The 17371-nt window shown below is 49.1% G+C and overlaps 4 protein-coding genes across 4 annotated transcripts; 2 read left to right on the top strand and 2 right to left on the bottom strand.

The window, feature by feature from the left end:
- Window positions 1–1572: 1572 nt before the first annotated feature.
- On the bottom strand, window positions 1573–3424 carry FOBCDRAFT_227717 (uncharacterized protein). The gene is made up of 4 exons (XM_054705686.2): window positions 3277–3424; window positions 3050–3185; window positions 2301–2979; window positions 1573–2241 (listed from the first exon to the last, which is right to left on the bottom strand). Exons 1-4 carry the CDS (start codon window positions 3373–3375, stop codon window positions 1950–1952), a joined length of 1206 nt encoding a protein of 401 aa, XP_054561661.1. The 5' UTR covers window positions 3376–3424; the 3' UTR covers window positions 1573–1949.
- Window positions 3425–8208: 4784 nt separating this feature from the next.
- FOBCDRAFT_186363 (uncharacterized protein) lies at window positions 8209–10267 on the top strand (the record flags this gene model as incomplete). Its single annotated transcript, XM_059608623.1, has 6 exons — window positions 8209–8411; window positions 8471–8591; window positions 8613–8996; window positions 9060–9406; window positions 9480–9767; window positions 9826–10267. 6 exons carry the CDS (start codon window positions 8209–8211, stop codon window positions 10265–10267), a joined length of 1785 nt encoding a protein of 594 aa, XP_059467529.1.
- Window positions 10268–10345: 78 nt separating this feature from the next.
- FOBCDRAFT_186362 (general substrate transporter) lies at window positions 10346–12194 on the bottom strand. Its single transcript, XM_054705684.2, has 4 exons — window positions 11971–12194; window positions 11427–11914; window positions 11098–11355; window positions 10346–11016 (listed from the first exon to the last, which is right to left on the bottom strand). Exons 1-4 carry the CDS (start codon window positions 12116–12118, stop codon window positions 10372–10374), a joined length of 1539 nt encoding a protein of 512 aa, XP_054561659.1. The 5' UTR covers window positions 12119–12194; the 3' UTR covers window positions 10346–10371.
- A 629-nt stretch (window positions 12195–12823) lies between these two features.
- FOBCDRAFT_241768 (glycoside hydrolase superfamily) lies at window positions 12824–15560 on the top strand (the record flags this gene model as incomplete). The annotated part of the gene is made up of 4 exons (XM_059610395.1): window positions 12824–12899; window positions 12973–13222; window positions 13280–13952; window positions 14013–15560. 4 exons carry the CDS (start codon window positions 12824–12826, stop codon window positions 15558–15560), a joined length of 2547 nt encoding a protein of 848 aa, XP_059465363.1.
- Window positions 15561–17371: the final 1811 nt, after the last annotated feature.

The following is a 17371-nucleotide window of genomic DNA, read 5'->3' as shown; positions in this document are numbered from 1 at the left end:
TACGGGTGTGAAATCAACACCGGCACGGCCACAGGCTTGCGATCAATTCAATTCAATTCAATTCAATCACACATCCGGTGGGCAAAAGATCAACTAGTGAACCGTGCGAGCGTGCACGTCCCATAAAACACACCGTGCCACCCCTGCTTCAACTCAATCGACACCCCAGATTGAATTGATCGCCACCCTGCACGGCCATCGACAGTCGGACAAACCCGAGAGCGACCCTCACGTCAGTCACGACTACCATCGCGCCTTCAAAGCTACGATATCATGCCGTTACACCGCCGTCGCGAAACAGCTCTTCCGGCTTGTCCTCTTACCAGCCCACAATTTAATGAGAATGCCCTTCCTGTACATTCTTGAGAGGACTACCTACATGACGATGCTCGTTCCATGAGCAACATTGCCAGTATGGAGGACCAAGAGCGTGCGAGCAACAGGGCAAGCATAAATACTGCTTGGATTAAGCTGAACGAGTACTATACTCTCCTCGGGCGGTCGCCTCTATTTGCGGCCTCTATTGTTCTGAATCTGGACCTTGGCCTCCGGTGGCTCGAGATTAATTGGACTTCCCCAGAGCAGCTGCAATGGCTTCGGGATGCAAAGGATGGCATCAAAGCCTACTTTGAGCGTTGGTAGTTGAAAAATGACGATGATGCTTCTGAGACGATTTTGGCCACGTCCTCGTTAACGCCCCGTCCTGAGCAAAGTAGGCTTGAGCGGTGGGTAAAAAGTCGGCAGCCTAAGCTCCCGGCAACAGAAAGTGAGCTTGAACGGTACTACAAGCTCGAGCCAGAGCAGGTGAATGACCCTGTCAGTTGGTGGATTGATCATAGCAATGCTTTCCCGCGTTTGAGTAGATTTGCTTTGGATGTCCTTGCTATTCCGGCCATGGCCACCGACTATCAGAGAGCATTCAGTCTTGCAAAGCTCACAGTCGGCTCACAGCGTCATTCTCTGCTTGGATCGAGCATTGAGTCGGTCCAACTACTGAAGAACTGGATTAAAGGAGGGTGTGTTAGTCTAGGGGGCCTATCTTTGGGCAATAAGGCCAGTCAGAACCCAAGGGCAGGATCCTGAGGCTGGGGATAGCTTCACGTGACCTATTATATATCAGATATCTATCTATCAATCAGATCAGATGCAGAGGGCAAGTTATCAGTTCAGTTCAGATTTACGCCCTAATCTATTTTGATTGATCTGACGGCAGCCTTGAGTCGACCTGTGGCTATTGCGAATCGTATAGTTGCGTGGACTGCTTGCATGTTTGGCATTCATTTCGCGTCATCTGTTAGCGACTTCCCTCCCAGATAGAATGAGAGATTTCCTCTCAGTTTCTCGGTGGACTGAGCATTTCAGCTCTGTGCGCTGTCCATGTTCTGCATCGGAAGAGAAAATGCTCGACTGTCTCTATCGCCTGTCCACATGCGCATTGCTGCGATGCTGCTACTCTGATCCGAAAAAGGTATCCATTCAATCTGGCCAGGCCTGTTCAAAGTTGTGCTAGCACACTGGCTTCTCTCCGTAATAAGCCATCGTATACCGGTATATCAAGATATTTATGCAAATCCGGTCTTTATTCCCGCTGCACGAGGTGTCAATTCAACAGTACATATGCCCGGCCTGGTCCTTCAACAGATATGAAGTTTCGAGATACTATATTATCCGCTAACTTTGAAATCTTGACATATCCCGTATTGTGTCTCTGAAAAAACGCTGATTTGAGCGTTGGTACTCAAAACGCCGATGATATCGCTAAGGAGAGCATAGCCGCCACGCCCTCCCTATTGTCCCGGCCGGAGCAAAGCAAGTTCGAGCAGTCTATGGTGTCAGCAACAGGCAGTGAATTTGAACGCTACTATGGGCTTCAGCCGGAGCAACTGAATGACCCGATCCAGTGGAGGCTCGACCCTGGGAGCGCTTTCCCGCAGCTGAGCAAGTTCGCATTACCTAGTTGTCCTCTGTGCAAGTTCACTTCCTCTGGCGGCCTTGCTCCAATGCGTGTTTGCATCTTGGTTGCCGGTCTGGTGTTTGTACTCGACCGAGTCCACGGATCCGAAGGTTCTAGTAAACAAGCGAACTAGGATCAAGCGAAGAGTTGGTAGGCAAGTGCATATCATGCCGACATGAATCTCAATAACAGACCATACTGCCACGTTCCAATAATCCCAAGTCGGATTGCTTGACTTCGCAAAGAGAACGAGCGTTTGTAAACGAATGACAGAAACCACAGTAACGCTAGAAGTCCAACTGTCAGTAATGTTTCAAAGCTTAATCTAGGACGTATGCAAGCTTACAATGTTCCGAGCAAAAACATGATCACGACTCCAATCTTCTGTTTCCAATGTAGCCTAAGGTGAATAACCTGGCTCAGAGGTACAGCAATCATCCAGAGATCGACAGCAACACCAACCGCTGCATTCAGCCACACGAGAGCATTGATATCGACGCATTGGCCTTTGGATCCGTCGAGGTATTGTTTCCAGTAGTAGTCAACTGGCGAGCATTGGAATATAGCCGCAAGGACAAAGGCAATGCCGTAGAGCAAATTGACCGTGATTGTTCCCCAGAGAATGTATGGACTGATGTTGCCAAAAAAGATGGTCTGATAGAATAAGGACAAGCTCAACTTGATGAGAGACATCGCCAAAGTGTAAAGGATCGACATGATATAAAAATAAAGAGCGAATTTGGCGATTTCAGCAGTCGTCAGTGTCCAGATATCTTTTCCTAATCCATACGTTGTCAGCCCTTCAACGCTGATCACCAAGCTTGACACGGAGACACCCAATGTTCCCATGATTGCCCAGTCATCCGAGCTGAGGGCTTGGGCGCGGCTGGCGAACTGCTTGAAAAGCAGGCGTGAGATCGTGATGCCGAGAGCAATCACGCCCAATGGAATGATTGTCGCGTTATATCGATTCGATCTGTCTCGGACAAGGGCATTACACGCTGTCTCGGTGGCATTCTTGGTAACTGCAAAGTGAAATATTAACTTTCCCGCTAAAGAAAAAGGACATAGAGGATGATGGCTGGCAGGGCGTACAAAGTGCATCCGAGAAAGTGCATGAACTCTCGATGCATTTGCTGGCTTCCTCTTGGACCGCATGGCTGAAGCATATGTACTGTATGTCGGTGATCGCGCTGGTCGAATTCGAAACGACTCGGTAGAGACAAGAGGCCTAGAGTGAAGGTGTGGTTTGGTCAGCCAACAAGACTATCCACATTTGTCGGTAGGTGGGAGATGGATGGCAGATGGCAGATGGCACTCACCGCGCAAGACGGAAGCCTTCCAGCAACATCAAACGCCGACTCGCGACCGCGACATGGTCGAGATAGCGCTGCAACGACAACAAAGATGAGCAGCTGCATGCTGAGCCCGTACTTGGTCTTCGACAACAGCAATTGAAGTGGTTTGAAGTTGGCCGTGGCGCGAACGGAAGGCTTAGCCCACCGGGTCTCGTGAAAGCAAGGCAGGGTCACGGGATACTCTTGCGTGGCATTGCATGTGAAAATGGCTTAAATGTTGAAAGGTTCATCTCCGCATTGTCCAGGACATCGCTGGGTGTAGACATCGACGCCTTGCCCTTAAAGACATAGTTGAACTCTGTTAGATACGCACGTATACAGTGGGGTGAGTGTATCAAAATGTGGACCCGAATGTGGTGATTTTATTGATTGTTGACTTGATTCTTTTTATCAGTCTGTCAGGGAGGGGTTGGTTCAATTCCCCCTCCTTTTCTGGATATAAGAGCCACCAATCTAACAAACTCAATCCCCAGTGACGCGGACGAGCTTCTGTGTGCCAACGATCAGCGGGGCTGTTGCGCCCAGCTAGCCAAAATCAGGTATTGGTGTGTCGGGGGTTCCAAAGGTTCGAAATTAGAGATCAACATCGACAATGATTTGAGCCTGTACTCCGTACGTCTTGTCATTTGGGTCAATTGATCTAGGTATGTTTTAGCTTTGTACTGTAATAGTGTTAGCTGTATGATTCAGCAGACCGCATTGTGACATTTAGCAGGATGAAAGTAAACCTGAAACCTGACTCAAGCAAGACTTGTCGGAAAAGCTTTGATCAGGTCCTTGGACTCGATCCACATGAATCAGCATGGTCCTATGATACTACTACCCCTGAACATGCCGTCGATCTGGGAGGCACCCCACAGTAAGCCGCAGGCCGCGCCAGCGGAGAACGGCAATGATCCGGTCGCCATGAACGACATCCCTTGGAACATGCAAAACCTCCATAGCGGTCACGACAAGGGGATTTGTCCCGAGCCCTGATTCTGTGAGGGGCCTAATTGTATGTGTGTGTATTCTGAGTTGCATATAATCCCCGCTCTGAGTCTCTGCACATCTTTTATGCTAAGTAGCTAGAAGGATATTGCTATCTCTTTGAGTGGCACAAGACTACAGCAGGTCACTCGCCCCACTTTGTTGATTAACCACGCTAGTACCTGCGGGGTACATGAAGTTCTCGTCAGATAGCGCGTTGTAGTCTTGTGCCACTCAAAGAGATAACAATTGTTGCATTCACCAGCTACGCCATATTTGGCAAAAGTTCAGAGTACTCCGCTTGTTATTACAGCTTGGAGTTATCCAGTACATAACGTGCTTGATAAACGAGCGACGCACCTACACTGTGCAGCTAAAAGTGTAAATTTTAGATTTTCTAACTGTCAGACATTACGTGTATTCGGTTCATTGATGTGAATTGGTGTATTCATGTTGTGTCCTGTTGAAATCTACCCCCTAGAGGTTTTACCATTTCGGCTGTAATCTTAAAGTATCCCTGCTTGCACGTGAGGCCCCAGCACCTGTTCAACACTAACATGGGCTAACGCACATGATAAGCGAGCGGACAATTTTTCACTACTTCTGGGGGGCCTGGGGGTCATTGATTCGGGAAAAAGTGACTTTGGAATATATGAGATTCACTAAGAAAAAGAAGTATCTTTTATGCAGGTAAAAGTTCAAAAAGTTGAGATTTTAAAAATATTTATTAAAACTTAATTTATTATTATCTTAAATTATTAGGATAAGTTGTTTTCTTTTATTTAGCTAAATGAGATATAAAAGATTTTAGGAATGAAGATACTTCTCTTTCTTAGTAATATGCTAATAAATAGAGGTATCTTTCTTATTTCCTGCATGAGGGAGCCCTTTCCCTAATCATTGACCGCCCCATACTCGAGGACTCGTGCATGGGGACAGGCCGGTCTACAGGCCCCCACAAGTGTCAGACATTACGTGTATTCGGTCCATTGTTCCAGATTCGTGTATTCATGTTGTGTTATGTCAAAATCTGCCCCCCGAAGGGTCTACCATTTCGGAAGACTGAGACATCGTCACCAGCAAGAACGAAATTTTTGAAACAACAAGCCATTTGCAGCGCCGCAACACCGTTCCGAAAGGTTAATTGGATAGCCCAGTGTCGGCCGCATTGCCCAGTTCGACTCGGACATCATGGCGACCCTGTGGCCTCAGGACGAAATCTGGCCCACTGATTACCGAGAGCATGTCCCCAATTTGAGCAAATATTTCCAGAAAGCACTGTCAGCCAACAACAACGGAAACGGCCAACCCATCGCCTCCCATGGGGTTCGAGTTGCGCCCATCGGAGCCCTCTCCCTCATCGTCAAAATAAAAGGCACACCCGACAAGGATGGGAACCACTCAACGTACTTCAATATCTTGAATGGATTGATGATCAACGTCAATTCAACTCAATCAACATCGTGATATGATTACGTAACACGTTAATCCATTTTGATGTTCTGTTGATTGAATGGGTTGTTATGTTATGTTATGTATATTTTTCGTCCGGGGGACCATCGGCCCCGAAAAGTCTCCTACTTGAGCACAGGACGTGCTGAGCTAAACTATCTACAGTCACTGCCGTACTGAACCTCGCTCAGGTCATACCCAAGGCCTCTTGCGTCGGAGCCGTATAAATGCTCGAGCTTTTTCTCTACTCATCCCCCCAAAAGGTACCTCTCTACCCGTAGCTGGCCCTACAGTAGTTGTCGGTGAAGCACGTCTCACCGGACATCAATACAGTTGATCCTCGCAGAGCTTCCCTCCGGCAGCGTCTCCCCTCTAGTTCATCCAGCATATCATCGGCACAAAGGCGCATTACTCTCAAGAGGGCATCCCGTCAGCGGGAACTCATCCTTCTCCAGCCTAGAATTCTCTTGCATAGATAGGTCAAGTAGCTTTCCATACCCTGGAGCAGGAAGTCCATGATCCCTAAGATCGCCAGTAGCTGCAACCCTAGGACTATGCATCCTTGGGGAAACCCCTTGCAGAGGAAAAACCCAAGGCGGCCAGAACGCTGCTCTGTAGACGAGGCAACCGCCCCGTTCCATGGTTTCCAGGTAAGCTCTGTACCGTTTCAACCCAGCGGTTTCTACCACGTGGTCTCAGCCAGTGAGACAAATTGTCGAAGCCTGGCGGTGTTCAAGCAGCAGCCGAGGCTGCAAAGAGGAAGAGGGTCTCCGGGCAGTACGCGACTGCAGAGATCGGTCAAGCAGCTTCCGAGCTGCAAAAAGGGCAACGAACCATGTGGGGTCCGTGCGTCAAGGTTGAGGGCACCAGAGGGCCCAGAAAGTCGAGCAGCCGAAGGCTGTTTGTGTTGTTCGGGCAGCCAAAGCTGCTGTAGTCGGTCGAGGCAGCGTTAAACTGCAGGCGAAGGTGAGGGTGAGGGTGCAACGACCCTGAATGTCTAGCAGCAGGATGCTGCGAATGTCGTCTGGGCAGCCGAGGCTGCAGAGGCCGGTCGTACTGGGGGGAAATCGAGGGCGCAGAGGCCGGAATGTCGCAGGCTCGCGAAGCCGAAATGTCGAGGTGAGAAGAAGTCGTAGATAAGACAAATGAAATGGAGCCCGGAGGCGATGTCAAGAGCTCGCGAAGCTCAGTGCCGTTGAAAACACTTGTCACGAAGAAAGGTCAACTCTCTGAATCCCTTTCTTCCAGCAGCTGTTAGGGTCCCGCTAGTCCCGCAGCTGCTTTTGTTGCCATTTTGGCCTGTAAAAATTTTCTGCCCTAGCAGAACGCTAACAGCGGGTGCCAAGGAAAAGTTTTTACAGGAGAGAGTTCGGTGCGATAAGATAACAAGTGTCGCATTCTGCCAATAGGGTAGCTATGTTCTAATTGCGACGGCTGTTGACAGTATCCTCTGAGGTTGGCGGCAATTTAGGCTCCTCACAAGCCAGCCCAGCAAGGCACTCATATAGGAATAAAGGACATAGATAGCCTCACAAAGAGCAGAAGAAGTCAGAAGAGATTCATGAAAATGGAAATAAATGGGTTTGCCGATAAACAGGAGAACTACACAGATTAGGAAGACAGGAAGGGCGATGTCCCTGGACTGGACAAAATCGGCATCCGAGAACGTCCCTTGAAGAGATTTTAAGAAAGCAACAGCTTATCCCCTCTTGCAAATAAAATCAGCCAGCTAGACAAAGAGACTCTAGGGTTAAGCAGCAAAGACCTGAACTCGACTGTTAAACAAATAGATGGTTGACTGATGCAATTATTAATTGCATGTTCGAAAAGGTAATCATGGTCCACAAAAATACTTCTGTCTTCTGTACCAGCAGCCTCTAGTTTGGGATCACCAACCCTAATAGCAATAACTTCGAAACACCAACTAATCTACCCAGAAGGTTCAGAGATGACAGAGAGCTATATATTCCAGTTCACACGACCAGCCATTGGTGTTTATTGGTAGTCTGTCGTCTTTGCCATTGTGCTGGTATTGATATCTCCCTCTATGACAGCCCACAGGATGAGGATCAGAGGATCTTAATCGAAGATACGTGTAAGAACCTCTTCCGTGATTAGAAGCCAATCGAATTTGCAGCCGCCGTAAGTTTTGCCATCACGCACCAACATTCGCTGATGTATATTGCAGAGCTGCGCTGGGCAGCATGATAGGTTAAGCTGTGGAGTCGCCATGATTAGCTTCATGCGCCTACTTGACGAGGGGCATAACCCCTTAAGGTGCATATTCCTTTCTAAGACATTATTTGCTACTGAAGTCTCCCTCAACTTTGCCCCTCCCTTCCTAATCCCCAGGCTTTGTTTTTAAAAGTCTTTAATGAAACGCTGAAACAGGCACTTCTGACCATCTGGTACCCCCGACACCCCACAGATACATATCCAAACAGTAGCAGGCTACGTATTCATTAATTGCTCAGCATGGTATCACCTTCTCTTCCATCCGCTGTCCAAAGGAAAAGGCAGCGGGTAGAGAGCGTATATCCACGGCGACGTTCTGTTATGGCGTGTAACATTTGCCGTGGCCGCAAGAGCAAGTGTGATAACGGCCGGCCGTCATGCAGTTTCTGCCTCCAGACTGGCGCCATATGTATCTACGAAGATCAACGCTCTGACTACTCCAAGTTCGTCACAGAGCTCTACTCCTGATGCGCCATCTTGGTTGGCTAACAACAGGTATCAGCTTCGACGCAGCAAGTGTACATATCATAAACCGATTAGATAGTTTAGAGCGGCACTTGGAGGAACGACTCGTCACAGGAAACATACCAAGGTTTGTCATTCCCTATAACCTTCCTATTGGCGTTTCTCCATTTTCATTATAGGAAGCGATGGTTAACTCAGTAAGCCAATGTGATAAAAGCCACATATCGAATTCTTCCGCCCATACAAGGCTCACCTATTATCCTGTCATGGAAAGCATACTTGAGTGGCCAGTCTTCGAAGGCCTTACGTCGTTAAGGAAAAGCCAGTCTTTGGCAATAGCTGACTCAGACTCAGAAGATTACAATGTGTCACCAGGCAACCCAACAGAGCAAGATTCTGAGGCTCCAGGGGCTGGGCTTGATATCTACATTGATCATGCCATTCGTATGTTCTTGCAAAACGTCCATTCTAAAAACCCCATACTAGATTCTCGCTTGTTAGCTAAAGCAGTTCGTTGCTGCTCTGAGAATGGCTTTGATACGAGTAAAGAATCTGCTCTCGTGGTAAAACATGATTCTGGTATTTTAAAGGCCGACAGGAAACTGACTTTTCTTCTTTTCCCTCAGACTATTGCTTGCGCTCTAGGACTCCGCTCATCACCATTTGTACCATCCCGAGATATGAAACATGTGCCGCGAAACTTGGCAGACGATCAGGCTGAGCAGTTGTTCCGCAGGGGCATTCAGATCTTGGCCTTGCAACCGCCCTCGCTCTTGGCAACCCAATGTCGATTCTTCTGTGGAGTATACGAGATGTTTTGTATTCGTCCAATTGCTGCTTGGCTACACTTCAGTCAAGCAAGCCTGCAACTCAAGCTTCACATCCATTCAAGAACTTTTTCTTGTCCAGTTGATCCTTCAGTGGATAGTGGGTTACTGCAAAGACTATACTGGTCGTGTATGCAATCAGAATGGTGAGTCTTACCGGTTTCCGCATTCTCCGACTGTTGCTTCCTTGTCATCTTTGTTCTTACAATATCTTATCAGTGAGCTGTCGAACGAGCTGCGAACCACGACCGTCGGCCTCGAGCATCTAGCCTTCCCTTATGCATTCCCACAACCCCCAGCTCAAAATGGACCCTCGTCTCCTTTCGACTCCGGGGCCAACGCGGGGCAACTCGAAAGCTGGATGTATTATCTCTCCGAAACCTCCTTGCGTAGGGTGGGCAACGAGATCATCAGCACGTTGTATAGTCAAGAACCTTTGATTTGGAAAGAAGATATCCCTGGTTTGTGTGTTCGAGCACAGCAGCTACTGGATAAGCTTGATGCATGGTAACATAATCATTTACAGTTGCCACAAATGTCACAGACCGACTGACAGTGTCATAAGGGTGTGTAACTTACCCAATGAGCTACGAGTCGCTGAGCCGATCTCTGAATCGTCAAATGAGTTGGGGTTACATGTCCGAAGCAGATATCTCCTCTATCGCTCTTGGGCTCTTCGGCCGTTGCTCTATATCATGATCCATGCCTCTCAGTCCGATCTGCTTCAATACAGATCAATTGCGGAGCCACTAGCATACGACTGCTTGGTTAGCTGCATTGACTCGATCAACGACGTGACCTATCACCATCGGCATCACGGGACGTGGTATACCCTGCGCGTGGTAGTCAGCTCTGCTCTCTCAATAAAGGCGGCCTCGAGAGTTAATACTATGAATCTTCCGCCAGGGTGGCAGGACGAAGTGAGAAAGGCATTATCTATCTTGGAGAGTTGGAGCACTGAGGCTGGAGATTTGCGCACAAGTCTAGAAATCATCAAGGCTGCATAAAAAAGCTATTCTAATTTAAAGCGATTGGCATCCGGCTCAAATTTGCCCGGAAACTAATAGGAATTTTCGGACCAGTCCCTCGGCACACCACTACCGAGTTCTTTCTAGTGCTTAATATCGACATGGCTAACCTCTTCTCCATCCAACTTAGATGATCCGATCTCGCCATCAGCAACGTCCTTTTCCTCAAAAAGGCTTCCGATTTCCTCAAGAGAGAGGCCCTTCGTTTCAGGCAGGAGGAAATAGTTGACAACCACGGATACACCCGTAATGCAGGAAAAGACAATGTAGTACTTCCAGCCGATGGCCTCCAGCGCGATCGGGTTGACAAAAGACAAGACGATCAGTGACGAATAAATAGCAATAAAAGTCAGACTCAGTCCCTTGGAGCGAATAGAGTATTGGAGAATCTCGGTAGCGTAAGCCAGGACGAGTGGTGTATAGGCGATATCGTAATGGAAGAAGTAGATGAAGATAAACGCGATGACAGCAATACCGAGGCCGTTAGATGGGTTGATCCCAAACCGGGCGGAGCAAATAGTCCATATGATGAAAGAGATCAACATGCCAACGCCTGACCAGTTCCACAGAGTACGTCTGCCGAGCCTATCTACCAAGAACGCGGCGAGGATGGCGGCAAAAAAGTTGAACAACTGGAGAAGACCGTTGATCAGAGTCTGGGTATCAGGGTTCTTGACACCAACGGTGTCTAGTACAAGAGTCAAATAATACGAAACAACACTGTTTCCCTACAAGTTTCGAAACAAATTGACTTGTCAGATGCTGAAATACCACAAAAAGGGGAATGGCTGGGCTTATATGAGACTTACCACCCACTGCGAAAATAAGCCCAACAAGAAAGAGATCAGAACCCGTTTTCGGTTGCCGGGGGTCGCCACAAGAGCGCTCCACTTGACGTCCCGGGCATGTCGGTCGAGCTCAATAGCGGTGACAATCTCGTTCATTTCGAAGTCGACAAGAGGGCTCGAGACATCTCCGCCAGCATGATATTTGGCCAGGGTAGCGCGCGCTTCGTCAGCTCGGTTATTGGCAATGAGCCATCGAGGGGACTCAAGGAGTTTCCACCACTGCAGAAAAGGAAAGATAAGTATCAGCAAATCATTTGTTATGGAGGACTACGCGTCAACAGACTACTTACAAAAACTAGTTGGAGTATGGGAAGACAGCCCTGAAGGATAGAGGGACCTCGCCACGCCCAGACACTCTCGGGCATGTGCCTCTGGAGACCATATGTGCTCCAGGCAGCGATGATAGAGCCAAAGTAGTAGAATGTCCAAAACAGAGCCGTGTAGACTCCTCGATGGCTTGGGTAACACAGCTCTGAAATCAGCATAGGGCTGGGCTGTATAATGGTGATGGCACCCATGCCAACCAGCACTCGGGAAGCGACAAACATTCCGTAGTTGATAGCGGCTGCCTGAATCACAGAAGCCACGATGATGATCACACCACCGAGTAATAGCGTGTTCTTGCGGCCAATTCTATCCGACAGAGAGCCGCAGAAGGGGAGGGCAAGGATCGATCCAAACGACTGCGCAGCATTGACGAAGCCAAGGGTGTGGCCTTGAGGATTACCGAACTTGTTTTTCCAGGAAGGGAGTGCCTGTAGGCCGTTCATCAACGAGCCTCATCGACAAGTTAGCGAAGCTATCAACATGACGGAGACACGGAACGTTTATTACCGTCGAATCCTGCCACAGAGGATGACATGAGGGGGATAAGGAGAAGGAGATTGAGTTGGACGAGGTACGAGATGCGATACCATGGCTTTTGTTCTTTGGGAAGAACGCTAGCCAGGAGAGGCCGCTCGTTGTGCTGCTTAGGAGGCATTGCAGATGCAGTCACAGGAAAGAGGGCCGATATTGATATGAGTGAGATATGTATGTATGTGGGAAATAGAGTGAAGAACTGCTTGTTTAATGAAGACAAGATGCGAGATTGCAAGAGCAACACTCGCCTACTTTTATTGTTTTTTTATCGCGTGATTGCGGAGATCTGTCGGGTTCATTACCTGGTTCTCGTTCCCCCGGCTTTACCAAAAGATGGGGAATCCAGCTTCTCCAGATCTCCAGAATTTGCAACCAAAAACTTAAATGGAATGCATCTAAGCCCTGATGGGTTTGGGCTGAACAGTGCAGTTAGTGGGGCGGCTGAGTCCTGGTTCCCATAGTCTCGTGTCGGGGGTACTCGGCAGAATTGTGAGTGGATGTTGACAAGAAGCTAACGGGGAGCTTCGGCAAAGACTTCAGCGATTCGTCCGCTGTAGGCATCGAGCCAACTTGACCTGACCCGACAAAACAAAACGTCCAAATGACCTTGATGGGAAAATCTTATGACTTATGACTTGGCTTCGGCGAACCCGTTCGATTTAGTTCTTCATCCATCTCTGTCAAAGCTGATCTTTCTGCTCTAACTTACTTGATACCATTCCCTCTTGATCAGTCTCGGCCACCTTCTCTCGGTTCCCTTCCTTGGCTTACTTTCGCATCTGTTACCCCCTCAACCTTGACGACAATAACAAAAATCGTGGGCGACATGGAGTCATTCAACCTGCCATACGGCGAGCTGTTACAGCATCTGACTACGAGCGAGAAAATAAGCCTTCTATCAGGTGAGCATATCCCTCTGCTCTCCAGGTACTAAGTATCACGAGAGCTCATCTAACCAATCTCGGAATTTCCTAGGTTCCGACTTTTGGCATACGCAAAGTATCCCGCGACTATCGGTTCCTAAACTTCGCATGTCGGACGGTCCCAACGGAGTTAGAGGCACAAAGTTCTTCAACAGCGTTCCCGCAGCTTGTCTTCCTTGCGGCACTGGACTCGCAGCCACATGGAGCCATGACATGATGCGCGAGGCTGGAGACCTTATCGCAAGAGAATGTCATGCCAAGAGCGCACATGTATGGCTCGGTCCTACAACCAACATTCAAAGGTGTGCAGCAGGTTCCCCTGTCACAGCTTTTATAGGTACGCTGACATGTTTCAACAGGAGTCCACTAGGCGGCCGCGGCTTCGAATCCTTTTCCGAAGACCCTTTGCTTGGTGGAAGCCTGGCGAGCGCGCTCATCTCTAACGTCCAGAAGAACGACATTGCTTGCTCTCTTAAACACTTTGTCGCAAACGATATGGAACACGAACGAACTCTTGTAGACTGCAGGATCAGTCCCCGAGCCCTACGAGAGATTTATCTCCTCCCCTTCCAGATCGCCATTCGAGATGCCGACCCCTGGGCCCTCATGACAGCGTACAATAAAGTCAATGGACAGCACATGAGTGAGCACCAAGACATACTACAAGAGATATTGAGGAACGAATGGGGCTACCGAGGTTGCATCATGAGCGATTGGTTTGGAACATACTCGACAGCTGCAGCTATCAACAACGGCTTGGATCTCGAAATGCCAGGCCCAACAGAGCAGAGGGGTAAACGGGTCGCAACAGCACTTGGGGTCGGCAAGATTAGGAGCAGTACAATTGACGCAAGAGTGGCCTCGGTCCTCAGGCTCGCCGATCGCGTCAGGGAATCTGGCATTCCCGAATGTGGCCCCGAATCATGTCTTGACACGGACCAAGATCGTAGCGTGCTGAGGAGGTTAGCGACAGAAAGTGTTGTTCTCCTCAAAAACGACGACCATGTGTTGCCTTTCCGTGCCGACAAGAAGGCAAGTCAACCAGATTCCTTCCATTGCCTTCTTACTCCTGTGACTAACTTTGAAGAGCAGACTGTAGTCATCGGACCCAATGCCCAGAAGTCTTTCTTTTGCGGTGGTGGATCAGCGTCGCTGCGGCCTACACGAGTCGTCTCGATACTTGAGGGTCTCCGAGACAAACTCGAACAACCCGTAGAGTACACCGAAGCCTGCCAGATCTACAATCAACTTCCAGTGCTGGGCGATATCATTAGAGCTCCTGACGGGACGCTTGGGCAATTCCTAATGAGCATTTACACCTCGCCACCAACAATGCAGCAACTGAACAATAACGAAATCACGGATACCCGGGAGGCTATAGAAGTCCTGCAGCTCGACGACTCCAACGTGGTTTTGTACGACTATAGCAACCCTGCTGCACCTGATAATGTTGTATATGCTACCATAGCTGCCGACCTGGTTGTCGACAACACGGATACGTATGCCTTCAGTCTCACTGTCGCTGGAACCGCAACATTGTATCTTGACAATGATCTCATCGTTGACAACTCGCATGATCAGAAGAGGGGCACCAGCTTCTTCGGCTCCGGAAGTGCCGAGAAGATTAAACACGTACAACTTGTCGCCAACAGAGTCTATAAGCTGCGATGTGAGTTTGGCAGCGCCGCGACCTCCAACTTGAACAAAGCAGGAGCACCTGTATTTGGCGCCGGCGGTGTCCGTATTGGCTGTGCCAGGTGCTCCAACGAGTCTCTTGAGCTTGATCGCGCTGTTGAACTGGCCAAGGAAGCGGATCAAGTGGTTGTCTGCGTCGGTCTAGGCCCTGAATGGGAATCAGAAGGTTCCGACCGTGCATTGTACGAACTCCCCGGGCGGCAAAGTGAACTCTTATCCAGAGTCACAGCAGTCAACAAGAATGTCGTTGTCATCGTTCAGTCTGGCACTCCCGTATCTGGTCCTTGGGATCAAGTTGCTGCTGTGATGCAGACCTGGTACGGTGGTAATGAACTAGGCCACGGTATTGCAGACATAGTCTTGGGTAGAGAGAGTCCCTCGGGGAAGCTCCCCTTGTCTTGGCCTTGTTCTATTGAGGACAATCCTTCCTTCCTTAGTTACAGAAGCGAAGCCGGCACATGTTACTACAACGAAGACATCTTTGTTGGATACCGTTTCTACGAAAAGGCCAGGAGAAAGGTACAATGGCCTTTCGGCTTTGGTCTATCGTATGCGTCCTTCATCCTCGAGCAACCAAGTGTGCAGATACGAGGCAGCGGTGTCGACGCGAACATGCTCGTCACCGTACCTGTTTACAACAACTCGGCCGCCACAAGCGGAAAGGAAGTGATACAGGTCTATGTGAGCTGTATTACACCATCGGCAGTCAGGCGTCCTGTCAAAGAGTTGAAGGGATTCACTAAACTTTTCGTTCCGGCCGGCGAAACGAGGCAGGCAACCATCGAGATTCCTATCAAAACCGCTGTGAGCGTTTGGGACGTCACAACCGATTCCTGGCTAATGGAGAAGGGGACTTACAAGCTATCTGTTGGCAACAGTAGTGATTCAGCACTGCTTTCTACTCAATTTCAAGTGCCAGTCACTCAGCATTGGAGCGGGCTGTAGGTTACAATGCAGTACCCACCTGCCGTACGTACCCACCTACCGTACAGCAAAAAAAATATTTCCCCATACAAAATGCTCAATTTCACCTATAGAGTACGTTGTCAAAATGAAAGATATTTTCATGAGAAAATGTCTGTTTTATTAAGAATTGCATGGAATTTAACATTTCCACTTTGTTTCCACAGTGACGCTTACGGTGTGGTCGCACGGAACTAATATAAAATGTCTCAAAATGCCTCCCTTATCAACCAGCCTCCTCGAAGCTTCATCCAAAATTTTCTCTTCCCCATCTTTCCTTGGTCCCCTCAAACGTGCCTCAATTATCTTATACGGAGGAGGATGTTATCCAGGCCATGCTAGATGTCACAGAAAATGGCCTCTCCCAGAACCAGGCCGCCCAGAAGAACGGCGTGCCTCCGACCACTCTCTCTGACCGATTAAGAGGCCTACCGTCAAGATCCGAGGTCACCCAGCCTGGTCGGCTTTTATCCAAGTCGGAGGAGTCCAGATTGGTTACCTGGATACTTCGACAAGAGGCCTTGGGCTATGCTCCGTCTCACAGTCAAGTTCGCGCCACCGTAGCTGCCCTCTTGAGACAGCAAGGTCGGGAAAGGCCTATCGGTGTACACTGGGTAGCCAGGTTCATTAAACACCATGACGATATCAAGACCAAGGTGGGGAAACGCCAGGAAGCTGCAGGGTTTAATTCCTTTACCCCAATAGCTATTAATTGGTACTTTGATATCCGGGAGAGCGAATATGGCTGGATCAAGCCGGAGAACACGGTTAATGTTGACGAGGGCGGTATCATGGCTGGATTTGGTGAGTATTGATCATTTTTGCTACCAAACTCACTAATCCACTGAAAAATATAGGCTTGGATTCCTTGGTCATTGGCAGTAGCGATCCTAGGAGGAAGGCCTTCCTCAAGGGCTCGCAGTCCCGCACTTGGACTACCTTTATCGAAGCCGTCGCCGCAGATGGTCGTCTTCTGAAGCCGGGGATTATCTTCAAAGGTAAAGAGCTTCAGCAACAGTGGTTTATCGACGAGCTCCGGGGGATCGCCGACTGGTATTATATCACGTCCGACAATGGCTGGACGGACAACCATATCGCAGTCGAGTGGCTCAAGGAGGTCTATCTGCCTCAAACGCAACCGGCGGATGAGTCTGATGCAAGGCTCATCATACTAGATGGCCATGGAAGCCATGTGTCTGTGAGTATCTACCTGTTCTAGATCGGAAATGCCGATGACAGCGCTGACTAAAAATCCAGGATGAGTGGATGGCCACGTGCTTTTTGAACAACGTATATTGCTGTTACCTGCATGCACACTGCTCTCATGGGCTGCAGCCGCTGGATGATAGCGTCTTCAATGCATCCAAGGCTGCCTATCGAAAGGAACTGCAGAAACTGACCTGCCTGACCGATTCTGCGCCGGTAGACAAGGTCAACTTCATCAAGGCCTATGCCAAGGCCAGGGAAGTGGGTATGACGAAGAAAAATATACTCTCAGGCTGGAAAGTGACTGGAAACTGGCCGATTTCACGGCGGAAAGCGCTCATACATCCTGAGATTCAGCCGGACAAGAAGGAAGCGACGCCCGGGTCGGACGGCCACCGAGACGGGCAAGTCGACTCTGATAATACGCCAAAGACCAGCCGCCACATCCGAGATATGGGGAAGAACAAGAGCCCGTCAACAAGAAGGCGCTATTCTGTGTTATCGAAAGGGTTTGAAGCTCAAGAGTCAAAGATCGCCTCTCTGAGCAACAGAATAGCCAGTCTGGAGGAGGAAGTTGGGCGGTTGAG

Source organism: Fusarium oxysporum, chromosome VII (genome assembly GCF_013085055.1).
Source record: "Fusarium oxysporum Fo47 chromosome VII, complete sequence".
Classification (NCBI taxonomy): Eukaryota; Fungi; Ascomycota; class Sordariomycetes; order Hypocreales; family Nectriaceae; genus Fusarium; species Fusarium oxysporum.
Note: the sequence above shows the minus strand (reverse complement) of the source record. Positions and strands in the feature narration are given on the sequence as shown.

What these genes read in the sequence shown, in the direction of transcription:
- FOBCDRAFT_186362 (XM_054705684.2), bottom strand. Translation starts at nt 12,118, where the DNA reads ATGCCTCCTAAGCAGCACAACGAGCGGCCTCTCCTGGCTAGCGTTCTT. An exon ending in CTCTGTGGCAGGATTCGACG is followed by an intron (nt 11,915 to 11,970) that starts GTAATAAACGTT and finishes CTTGTCGATGAG; the next exon opens with GCTCGTTGATGAACGGCCTA. An exon ending in CCATACTCCAACTAGTTTTT is followed by an intron (nt 11,356 to 11,426) that starts GTAAGTAGTCTG and finishes CCTTTTCTGCAG; the next exon opens with TGGTGGAAACTCCTTGAGTC.
- FOBCDRAFT_227717 (XM_054705686.2), bottom strand. Translation starts at nt 3,375, where the DNA reads ATGCAGCTGCTCATCTTTGTTGTCGTTGCAGCGCTATCTCGACCATGT. An exon ending in GAAGGCTTCCGTCTTGCGCG is followed by an intron (nt 3,186 to 3,276) that starts GTGAGTGCCATC and finishes CCTTCACTCTAG; the next exon opens with GCCTCTTGTCTCTACCGAGT. An exon ending in CACTTTCTCGGATGCACTTT is followed by an intron (nt 2,980 to 3,049) that starts GTACGCCCTGCC and finishes TTCACTTTGCAG; the next exon opens with TTACCAAGAATGCCACCGAG.